This window comes from Rhopalosiphum maidis, chromosome 4, assembly GCF_003676215.2.
Source record: "Rhopalosiphum maidis isolate BTI-1 chromosome 4, ASM367621v3, whole genome shotgun sequence".
Classification (NCBI taxonomy): Eukaryota; Metazoa; Arthropoda; class Insecta; order Hemiptera; family Aphididae; genus Rhopalosiphum; species Rhopalosiphum maidis.
In genome coordinates, this window is record NC_040880.1 from 32,967,136 (window position 1) to 32,980,465 (window position 13,330).

Sequence of the window (13,330 nt, forward strand, 5' to 3'; positions counted from 1 at the left end):
GCTTATACACACAATGACGATCGTGGCAAATAATGAAATGCAGTAACGGTGTAAAAATAGTGAACATGATATCATGCTGGAAATATTACGTCATGAAGGAACTTCTTTACAAATTTTGTACACATACACACAATATAATACAATACGCCGGTGAGACGAAAAATAACGACCTTTTTTTCAATTTTACGTTCGTCGCAGTAGTTTTGCATGGGAAAAATCAAGTCAGAAAAAATTATTCTTATTGTAATCACTCGTGTAAGTTATACTTTTCTGTGTGAAAAATCACACTCATAGATTGTTGATGATATTTTTTTTACACCGGTTTCGCCCACACTATATTTAGTTCAAATCAAATAAAATATGTGATGTGTACACTGTACAGTTTGAATCGTTCTACGTTTAGTTCAGACACAGCACCTTATAGTATACATATATTATATATTTGCAATTTTTGTTGATTTCCTATTTCCTGTTGCAATACGTCAAACATTATTGTTCATTCTGTCGAATAAACTTTTTATTTGGGTCGACATATACTCAGCTGTACTTATTATTATATCGGTCCTCGAAACGTCAATATAATGCCACATTTTTAACCATCATATAATATATATTTTCTATAGTTTTATTTAGTTTTATTTAGAAATATACAACACTCGACTCGTGAATTATAAAAGGTATCGAATTAATTAGATTTATTTTTCATTCATTTTCTAATAACATTAAGTAAATATCTTTATTAAAATCTAATATAATCATAGTTTTAGTTAAAAGACAAAACACTAAAAGCTTATTAATAATATTATATTATTACTTAATATTATGCCAAAATTAAAAATTATCCATAATAACAACCATTTTCTTTTAAAGTATTACAGCTCAAAAATAACACGTTAAATACCTATAATGGACAACGTAGTACCTATGGACAGTAAACATTTACAGTAATATAATAATTATACAATTATAACTATAGAAAATTATTTTCTCATCATAATCGATATCAAATTATCAATTATCATCGTAGGTTCGTAGTTGTTGAAGTCAAACAGTGTACTATTGTAAATAATATCATGCGGTGATGATATATCCAAGAGAAAAGTAACAATTAAAGTGAGTACGATAAGTCGATGAGTTTATATTTTAAAGATTAAAGTTTAGTATTTGTTTTTTGATTGGTCAGATTAACCATAATTAAGGACTAATAACAATGATTTTTATTGGTGCTAGTATTTGTATATGCATTATAAAATAATAAAACACGTGTATTTTTATTTTGTTAAGGTATGTTAAAATATGCAAAAAAATTATAATAAAATATAGATAGGTATTATAGAATATAGATAAAATATTAATTTACCGATATTTTACATATTGTTTTAATGAAATTAAAATTATGAGCGTAATATGATGTGTCATCTAGCCTTGTACACTTATTTTGCTTAAATATACCATAAAACATATATTTATTGAGCTTATTTTACAAATATATATCGGTATGTTAGTATGCAATAACATGCATTATTCATAAAGTATGCAACGCAATATATTAACCATATGTATCGATATGAGGTGATTTGTAGATACCTTAGCCTAATTTATAAAAGTCCACTGTAAAAAAAAACATACCTGCAATGCATACACATTTTAGCGATAATTATTATTTTAATTTTTTTACAAGTTATTTTGATGAATTTAAGAATAGTATCTACCTACAGTGGCCTATAGACATTTTCCGTCTTAGGTTTTTTTGAGGGCGATGACTGCTCATAGCCTCCGTTGTCCAATAGATAATTTCTCACAAATATGCTTAAGCATACGATGTAATAATCTGCAAATCAGTTGTGCTACTCGAGCTAAGAAAATAATATCTTATAGGTATAGTTATGTTATATTATATAACACGTGTGCACTAGATCGGATCTATAATATAATATAGATATCAACTATTATACTAGCGCGTGTCAATGTCTGAGAAATAAATGTGCATTTAAATTAGATGGTATAATAAATTATGGAAAAAATAACGTATTTCAAAACATTTTATCATAGTTGTATCTTGTATGCAAAATACATTGTTATATAATAACAATATATTATACATAATACATTTATCCATAGCAAATTCGATTGAATAATAATAATATTACGCGAATTGTCGCGCCCGACTTCAATGATTTTCACACGATCGATTTACTGCACTCTATAAATATATAATATTACAATATAATTGTTGTACAAAGTGGCTGATCATGAATCAAATATAGTTGGTGGTGCACATTTATACAATTTTTTAGAATATTTATAATTTTTAGATAACTGCATTTTCTTTTCCGTTGTGCTCTTAAAATCGTATGATACTATTTAAATATTATAATCATATCGTTTAACATGTCAATATGCGTAATTTTATCTCAAGTTATCTGTGCCAACTCTCTCGTTCTGCAGTTTACTATTTGAACTGCAATCGAAAGTTTGTGAGGTAACATAATATTTAAACCGTAAGTAAAAAGTATATTATCGTATGTCATCATATCATATTATGCTGTAGTCCTCGTCATATTTTCCTTGCGTTCCTAAACACATAAATGCTCACAAATTACGAACCATTTTCCCAGGAATCTGCTTATACGGGCACATTAGGTAGGATTCCGCACCATATCACAACACTTGTACTTAGTACCATATATAGCTAATATTTTGAGTAAATTTAGTTTCGTTGTTCTTCCGATATGATTGGTCATTCTGATTCAACTAGGAAGAAATGAGGAAACGCGCGCGTATCATAAAGGTCTCACAGCATATCAAGGCCAAACAATTTTGTCATTCCATCGCATAACCGGTTTTTCGATCGTTGTTAACTAATACTATTATATACGGGAGATGAGATTTAGTGATGCATATTAGCGTTTACTCAGCCGGCGATAATTAATAATTTTGCTCGGGAGAAATATTTTCATAACATACGACGAAAATGAAAAAAAATAATATCATATAAGCAATTCGCAAGTACTTCTTTTTCTTCATATGAAAATTATTGTTATATTGTGTATATATGTGTTCCTATACTGAAGCAGTACGTCTCATCCATAATTGAATGACTCATACTTAATGTACTTAATGTATAAATTGATTAAGTACAGTAAATGACAAATATTATAATTGAACTCAATCTGATTAAATTGTCAATAATATAGATAAAGATATAATATTTGTTTAATGACATCGTCTTATTATTATATTATCTAAATATCTGGAACATATTGATATTATTATTAATACTTAATATTTTTGAATTCGTCATTTTATGCACAATTGTGCTTATTATTTTTTATAATTAGTTTAATGAAATTCAAATAATTGTATAGTATGGTATAATCGTTTAATAGTATTTAATTTTTTCGATATTATCTATTAATTAATGATTATTTGTATATTAATATGTTATAAATTATGATTTAAATACAACGACTTCGGAATAACTAAAAATTATATTATTGAAAATAAAATACGTCAATGCAATGGCGTTATATAGTCCAGATGAAAACCAATACCGCAGTGTTTTAAGTACGATGTCGTCATTTGTAGGGTTCGATGCGTATAATATAGAGGATATATTATTTTATAACAATATAATATATTATACGAAAATACTATACCAATTTATTTTTATTTATCGTTAAGTAGTTTCATATATCAAAAAACGTCAGTTGTTAAGTACCCGTATTCGTGTGTATTCAATATATTATATAGGCCCATTAAATATCCGACTAGTAATGTAATGCATAAACCGTTGTTATATATATATATTATTCGATTATAGTATTAAACTTTGTCCTGACAAATAAATAATATCATTTTACTAGCGTATATCTATCTCTTAGGTACTTTTCTTGTGCCACGCCGACGAATGGCGTAAACGATTCGATTAAAAATCAGAAAATCGATCCATTCATCGATTTAATTATTAATTATTATTCGTATTCGAATTTCGCACTATAAAGATCAAATTTCGATAAGTGAAACAGACCATACTATCGTATACGTTGCACTTATGCGAACACAACTGGTATTAAGTTGAAGGGTGGCGATCTGTTTCACAAATATAATAATATTAAATTATGATATGACGCGGCAGCGGCGTTTGACATTACAGACAAAATTTGATTTCACACTTCGTCGGTTTGTCAAATAGGGCGGAAAAATCAAAAAATCGTTTCCGATTTTTGGCGTGCATTCGTAACGGTACACTAGCAAAATGTCCAATGGATAAAAATATATTTTATACCTAAATAAATTGTAAGTTATTATTATCATAGTATACAACAATGTTTGTAAGCAATTATTTACACCGTAGGGCATGATGAATATGGAATTAAAATAAAAAAAAATTACAAAGGTAGTTAATAGTTTAATATAGTTTACACAGTAGAGTAGGCATAACGCAAACATTTAAATATTATAATACTCGTATGTAGTGTGTACCATATGGTATATCATATAAAACTAAACAAGTAAATTAAATTAAATAGTAAGTAAAAATAAATGTATTCTCAAATTCTCAAGTCATCGATATATCCGGACTATCGAAACTTTGATATAACATTGAACATTTCTATTTCTAGACAAAATATTTATCTAAAAAAAGTTTGACGAAGAAAAAGAACATTTTTGTCGAATTGTGAATTTTAAAAGTCGAGCATATCCTAAAAAGTTTACCCGAGTTTAGTTATTACTGATGCTAGGGCTTAGATTTAAGATCAACCCTTTTTATAGTTGACTTAGCTCTAATAAACGATTATTTTTGTTTTGGGAAATGCGTTTTATTGCTGATGCAAATAATTGTTTTTTTTTCCAAGTCCTAAATATTTTTTATGATTATAAAAATTATATTATAGGTACCTATGAATTTAAAGAGACGTATTTGTTACCTTTGCAGTTAATTGGTTATTAATTATAATGACTTAACAACAAATAATTGTGTATTTAATTTATAATAAAACAAAATATTCATTTTAAATACTTTTTTCCATATACATTCGGATTTTTTCACCATTTAACGCATTTATAATATGTGCTATGATCATCGTATGTAGTATTATTATACATATACAAGTATTACACACTAAGTGAGTTTTCCCGATACCTGCGGAATTGCAGCGAGTTGCAGTAATAGGCATTGTATTATTATGATATTAATAACAATAATAATGAATTGCGAAAACCATTTTTTTTTCTCGAATTTGATGAGTGTACTATCTTGACGGTGATACATCATGCGCAACGTGCAATACGCAGTATTATTATTCATGGTAATTAATAGAAATATTATTTAATTATTTTAATTACGACGGTTGAAACGCGAAAAATATATCGGCGACGGTGTGGCGCTTGTTTACGAAAAGCATAATAATAATAATAATAATAATAATAATAATAATAATATAATTTGCGCGCGGGGGATGTCATGTATACACTCTCTCTCATTCACGGCGGCGGCGTTGGTGGGGCCGAGGGGAAGGCGAGCCGAAGGGGAGGAGACAAGGTCGGATGACTAATGCACAGCGAGAGAGGCATACGATATTATACCAGCCGGTTTGTCCGTCGCGTAGTAGTACGATGTGTTTATGCGTTACCCCTCTCTGGCCCCTCACCGTTTGACTATTCGCCCCTCCCAGCCCGTGCGCCTTCCGTATTCCAGAGACCGCGTGCGACCGCGCTCGCAGATTCGAACGTCGCTAGTTGCCATCATTCGACTCGTAGTCGTGTAACGCGTCGCACGCAGCTGATCGTAACCGTTTACCGCGTATCCGAAAAAATGTGTGTGGTACAAATATATCGTGCGTAGCCTTCCGTGGGCAAACGTTTTCCTTCTTCGTTTTCGACCTTTTTCCGGTGGTTTCGCACAGTTTAATATAATATAATATAATAAAAAACATTGTTACTGTGCATCTCAGTAATATTTTTTTTTATAATAATATAATAATATATTATCATACGCGTTTAATAAGTTTACATATTATGTACATTATCAACAGTCATATTTATTGAATATAGTTTCGTGTCTCGACCAACGATTATTTACAATACCGTTATTAAAAATAACAACAATAATAATACTGTCATAAGTATTTTGTGTTCGCGTTTTCGATTCTTGTAATATCGTCTACAACCTACTTTTACGGAAAAGCGCAAAGATGACCGCTGCAATAGGACACAAGAAACTCACGCTTAAGCTCAAGCTTTCCCTGGACGCTTGTCCCACTTGGAGCAGAATCCGTTCAGGTACCTACGCAAATCACTATGTGTTAACGGATCGACTACGATCATTTCGAATCACCCCCCTCTAATGTTATGTGCGAGTAATCACGGTCTTATCATATTGAATTCTATTGCAATATATATATATATATTTATATTATTCAATCCACCTGACTAGTGATGATACAAAAATCTGTTTGATTTCTTTTATTTTACTGATATTTTATGAAGGTATATACCACTAACAACGGTTAGTAATCAGTGGGTAATCGTGTACGGTATTATAAAACGAAAACATATTTAGAACTGTTTACACACTTCACATGCAGGATAATTTAAATAACCAAAAAGAAAGTTACAAGTCAACTCATAGTTACTATAGTAGTAATAGTACTCGTATTTCATAATGTATAGATAATAATACTTTGTTTTATATTGAAATATTTATTAACTCTTTTACTTATTTTATTAATACCATTACATATTTAATGTTACTTTCTTGACTAATCAAATTACAATTTCCTTGTTTACCCAAACGAAATATAACTCGAAAACCGAGACTGTTTACTTTAACTCTGCATAAACATATTTTAACTACTTGATTGTTTTTAAAACTTTTATTCCGTGTTTGTAAATAAAGCGATTCTATGTTATTATCGAGTATACAAACATGTCGATGTTGTTTATAGAATACACAATAATTATCATCCAGATCAATCCGAACGATCAACGATATATATATATATATATACACATATCAGTCAATTGTTATAAAATTTGGCTATACATTTAGTATTATGTCTATTGATAGACACTGCGCAAATGATACGTATCCCGTATAGCACTATAGTATACCTAACCTACCTATTATAATCGATTCGCGCTAATCCGACAGAAATATTATTTTCTCGTATTTTAATAATATTATCATCGTTTTCAACAGTCTTAACGGTTCCACCATTTGAGGTATTAAGCATCAGATGGTCTTTTTAACGCGTTTATTTTTCTATTTAGGTGGCCACAAAGAATTCCATTCCCGGCATAAGGACATGTGCGAAAACTCCCTGTTGCCGGCGCCGCTGAGCGCCAGCTGTCCTCCAGATGTGGACCGAGAGTCTATGGACACCCACCCTCTGACCAAGGTGCTGCCGTTCTTGTACCTGGGTAACAGCAAGGATGCTGACGACCGGGATAGTATGACTGCCATCGGGGTGACACGTGTGTTGAACGTGACTACAAGCCAACAGTCACCATCCCCTACTATGGACCACCGCGCTTCCGGCGTCGTTTACAAGCGGCTTTCCGTCTTAGATAACGGGCATGCCAACCTTAAACAGTACTTCGAGGAAGCGTTCGAATTCATCGGTAAGTCACTGCGGATTGCCATATAATATTCAGGATCCTATGCCCATAACCATCATCTCTGGTTTATGTGATTATTATTATAGACTAATTCATTATCAATGTATAGTTTTCGACATAACGATTCGCCGTCCATACCGATATCTAAATTATCTTTTCGCTGTGTATTTAACTGCTGCAGGATACTGCCGTTTGTGACACGTAATTGCGCATCAAACAAATATAATTTATACTATTCATAGTGTTCGTCATTGTTGTTAAACGCTAGTGGTATAGGTTGTAGGTAGTCATATTCATAGGGGGTCGCTTTTTCTCCCGCGAAAAAAGGGCGGGAAAACAGAAGCCGTTTCCCCTATGTTTCCGTGGACCTGTGAGTCACGTCAAAGTACGGTGGCAGCTGTATCGTACAAGACTCAACGATAGCACACGTATGGATGACGTCATCGCCCGCGTTTGACCGAGTTTTATTGTTTGTATTGTTTTCAGCGACAGCGGCGGTGGTGGTTCCCTCTATGTATCGTGTTGACAACGACGTCGTCCGCGGACACCCGTCCGGAAACACGCCACCCACCCCCGCCCTTCCGATTCCTATTTTGACAAAACAATAACATCGGTCCGACCGGTATTTAAAACCCGTACTTGGAAACTATTAACGGCAAACACAATTACGTGTATTATTAGGTGTACTGTAGGGTGCGCCCAGAATCCCTTTTTCATATAAGTGGAAGCTCCGACAACCGACACACGCCGGTGATGTTTATATTGTTTTAACACGAGACCGGGGAAATGTTAGTGCGAGCGGATTTCTAGACGAGCGCACCGGTGCGGTTGTGTTTAGCCATTTATAGCTCATCGGCGCACGACCTCTCGCGTGAGTCACGTCGTGTTATTATATATATATATATATATATATATATATATATATACGACGTATCCGCCGTATTTGCGGCGGAGCTGTTCACACCGATATCACTGCTGTTATGATATTATTCGAGTTGCACGCGCTCGTAAAATATATTTCCGTACGTCTTATGAAGTTGTGAACATCCAGACTACAAATAAGAGTTATTCGTTACGTTTTGGTCATCGTTTTTCGCGGTGTGAACCATATATATTTACGTATCTATAAATATATTAGGTTATTCCCAATTACCCGTCATCGATGCACCACTTTCCCCTGTCCCCCTAAAACTATTACTACTAATGACTCATATATGTTCTTGGACGTAATGTAATTGCCCCGTGATTGTCACCCCTTTCTGCGGCGCACACGCGACGACAACCCCTATGTGATATTTGTGAGGGTACTAGACCCGTTGATGTCACAATAGATGACGTCACGGAAGCTGTCCTGTTGCCCTCACACATAATATACAGCAGTAGCTATATAGTCCTGCAGGCCTATTAATTTCAATAAAACCGTGGGATCCTGTGGTGGCGGCGACTTGAGCGTGGAAATTTCAAAATTAGATCGTCCGCTTGTGCGACCCATACGATTATGACACCATAAGTGAAGTGTAGTGCGACGGGTAGGGGGGTGAGTGTGTAGGTGTGTTATGTTGGTTATAACGTACAACTCGAAATAGACTCACGCGTTTAGAAGTGCGTCTAGAGCCAAAATTAAAACCGTCAGTTTGGACGCACACCGAGATTTGATTTAAGCTGGACGTCTACCAGATCTCTGACCGCGGTTGTATTTTTATAGCCAAATTCGGGTGCCGCTCGCGACTTGTTTATTTCTGGCTAGGTTGTCTTCTAAAATTAACCTCAAAACACACGCTATAACGCCATTTATCGATACGGTGAGTCATGTCTCGCAGAGATGGACGTGGTGTAGTTTGTGTACAAATGATGGCTACTGCCGTGTGTTAAAAATATTGATAATATCTGCCAATATTGATTTGTCGGGATTAAACATACTACACGACCACGCGCCAACGTTATATAAATATGTTTGATCGACAGCAAACCGATATATTATAATAGCATAAATCACGTACCTACCACCGGTAATACCCCGCCCAAGTTCCACCATCACCACTGACCGTTATAGTCGTGCCTTCGTGATTATACTGATCGCGATCTATTTTTTTGGTTTCACAGAAGGCGCTCGGAAGTCCGGCGGAAGCGTTCTGATACACTGCCAGGCCGGCATATCCCGGTCGCCGACCATAGCCATCGCATACGTGATGCGCCACCGGAATACGTCCATGGTGGACGCATACAAGATGGTCAAAGCAGCCCGGCCGATCATATCGCCGAACCTAAACTTTATGGGCCAGCTGTTGGAGCTCGAGCAGAGCTTGCAGCAGTACGAACAGCAACACCAGCAGCAGCAACAGCAACAACAGCAACAGCAACAACAGCAACCGCGTTGCGGCCAGTCTTGGGTCACCGCCCAATCCACCGCAGACGAACTGTCGCCCGGATGTAGTACATAAAAAAAAAAGGCCGCCGCACCCGACGACTGTACGCACGCACACACGTGCTCAAATTTACGGGTTTTTGTGTGTACGTGTGTGCCTGCGCGCGTGCGCAGGACAGAGACAAGGTACCATGTCCCCGCTTCGGGCATGCTAAGATAATATTATAATATTGGTATATGTATAATATATATATACGTATTAAGCATCTGTATAATATTTGTTTGTGTCAATTGCGTTCGAGATATTCCAACCTATATAATGTGTTCCTAATAATTAGTTTTTCCATTCTCGCGCAAATGTATGTAAAAAAAAAAAATATATATATATTAAATAAATGATTAAAACGAAATGATAGTAATAATATAAAAGTACCTATATCTATGTGTATATATAAACTTGCGTACGTATCCGTTTAAGAATGTGAAAGTATATATATACATATATGTTTGTATATTATAACGTATGTGCCTATTATTATTATTAATATCATCATCATCATCATCATCATTATTATTATTATATTGTTGTTTGTAATGTTATAAATAAAAAAATTAAAAACTGTCCGCGTGAATTCGCAGTAGGTACATCAAATATTATTATCGTACGGCGATTTCTTCGCAGCTACGCATAATATAATATATATATAAACTTTTAGACACCATGTGATGACACCGCTGCATCATATACTGGTGCAGACTTGACACGATTCGAAAAACGAGCATTATCTAGTCTTGCAAACATTGTACATAAGATATAATATGATATAATATACGTATTATTACTCGCTGAGACTACTACTATTTTTTTTAATTACACCATTATTATTATTATTATTATTATATATATAATATATATTATGTATGAAATGTAAAAAGAAAAATTGATGTAAAAATTATGTTTTTTTTTTAACAAAAATTAAAGGCTGTGTTTGTAGATATAATCATAGAATATTTATAATTGATGATGATCATGTACCCCCCCACATATTTTTTAAAATTGAGTCAATATGTAGCAAGATGATTTGTATTTTATATTTGACCGTCTAAATACAAAACGAAATCGTTGAAAACAAAAATATATATTGCATTGTTGTTGAATTATTGAACTACGTTGGAAATAATTGTTTTTTTTTTTTGCGACCGCGCTGATGTCGTCCAAATAGGTACCTCTATAATACATAGGTACGTCTACACAATACACGCGGCACGACACTGCGAGAAAAACACGCATACAAGCATGCGCAAACTGCGCATGAATCACACAATCACTCCGTAGACGGTGAATCATATGTGTGCATCACATAATTAATAATGTTATAACATGTATGGGTGTGCATAATGGGGCGCTTTAAACTGCGTGTGTGTATGAACGGTTGAGTGTGTACGAGTAATGATTTCAATATATTATGTAAATATATATGTATATAAATGTGTGTGTGTGTGTGTGTGTGTGTGTGTGTATGCGTTCAACGGCGTAGTTAGAATTTTTAATGGAACAGTGAAGGGGGGATATCAAATACTCGGTAGTAAACAAGTCATTATTCGTGTTTAGTTTTACTTTTTATATCTCTTTTTGATAGTTTTTTTTTTAATCTAAAGGTTACCTATATTGGTATCTACTTATTGTTACGTCAAAAGGTTTTAATTTTTATGATTTTTTTTCTCGGTCCAAAAATCGAAGACGCTGGAGCTTTTTTGGCAAAAATTTGAATAATTTTTAGTTTGCTGATATTTTTTAGCTTATACTTATCAAGGCCAACTACTGAACTTTTCTATACTCCTCTAATGTTTTTGAATGAACTTTTTTAAATTTTATACATAGTACATACTATAGTAGTCATACAAATAATAGTGGGAGAACATGTTCCTTTGCCCTTCTCTCACACATGATGGCTATAGCACAGTATATTCGTTATTTCGTTACTTATTTATTCGTTCGACTATCGTTTTTGATATAGTCGTTACTCATGATGTACGATGTACGACTTACTGCTGTACAACAATAATCGTTGAGTGTCCCTACGATGGACTCAACTAGGAACTATCAAAAGATGTGTTAGAAGGACAATTATTAAAACGCTCCTAAAAAAAACAAAACACACAACCGGACAGAGCAGTTTTAGACAACATTAATAAGGTTTTTAAATTTTAAACGCATATATTTCATAATATTGCATGACGCACTGACGTTTTGAATAGGTAGTTTTGTTTTGATTCGGAAAACAAGTTTTTTATAATAATTACTTGTATATATATTATTGTCTTTGACTATGTGTTAGCATTTAGCGTTCATAATATTTCTTTTCTATTTTTATTAGTCTAGATTGGTATACATAAAGCGTCTATATACAAAATACTATATTGTATACGCATTTATCTTGGAACATTATTTTGATTGTAATATATGTGTTATGATCCTGAATCGTACTATATAGGTATAGAAACTGGTAAGTATATATGTAAACATTATGTTTATATAATTTATTTATAAAAATTATTAATTAATAATTTTATATAACATTTCATTAAAATCATTTCATAATTTACACAGTACAAAATACTTTTAATACGATTTAATGACGATATATTTTAAGCATTAAATTGAACTCGTGTTAGATAATATAGAGGTGGCGAGTATTTCATTAATGCGTGCATAATTTTTAAAACATAATTTAAATAGACAATTACAAGTAATATGACATAGGATAATCACACGAACGTATGAAAGACTTAAAATAATTGTTAACATAACCAATTATATGCAATTTTTTTAGCATGACAAATAGTGAATATTTTCCTATTCTGAACTTAGAATATGATGTGTGTGTTTTTCCATCTGTCATTTTTTATCTTTTGAAACTGTAAAAATGATTTTATTTTCAAACACGGGGATTTTATCACGCTGCTAGTTGGTACCTACTTTGAAGGATCAAAAGACATAAATTCCCATTAATTTTCAAAATAATATTATGAAAAAACGGGGATTTTTACTCAAAATCGAAATCGATTTTGTTTTTTTTTGCGTAAGAAAACTATTTATAGACATTTGACATTTAAAATTTTTTTCTATTCTTTTTTTCTGTTAATATCAATAAAAAAATAATTTGCTGGGCGTTATTTAACTGAATGCTACTTATTAATTTAATGCAAATTTCTTCAAGAGTTTTTCACATACAACATATTAAAATATCAAAAATAAATAGCCATTAGCCACAATATTCTTTTACAAACATTTAAAGTTAGTATTTTGGCGAAATTCATGGAATTGGTTACAATGTTTTT

General features: G+C 32.8%; 1 protein-coding gene across 4 annotated transcripts in view; it reads left to right on the forward strand.

Moving 5' to 3' along the window:
* Nucleotides 1-11,131, forward strand: part of LOC113560511 (dual specificity protein phosphatase 10) — a 35,831-nt gene extending 24,700 nt beyond the window's left edge. For all 4 annotated transcript variants that reach the window (XM_026966418.1, XM_026966421.1, XM_026966419.1 and 1 more), the window contains 2 exons: nt 7,276-7,626; nt 9,727-11,131. In XM_026966418.1, coding sequence (XP_026822219.1) covers nt 7,276-7,626; nt 9,727-10,064 — 689 coding nt within the window. In that variant the 3' untranslated portion in view covers nt 10,065-11,131. The remainder of the gene's footprint in view (nt 1-7,275; nt 7,627-9,726) is intronic.
* Nucleotides 11,132-13,330: the final 2,199 nt, after the last annotated feature.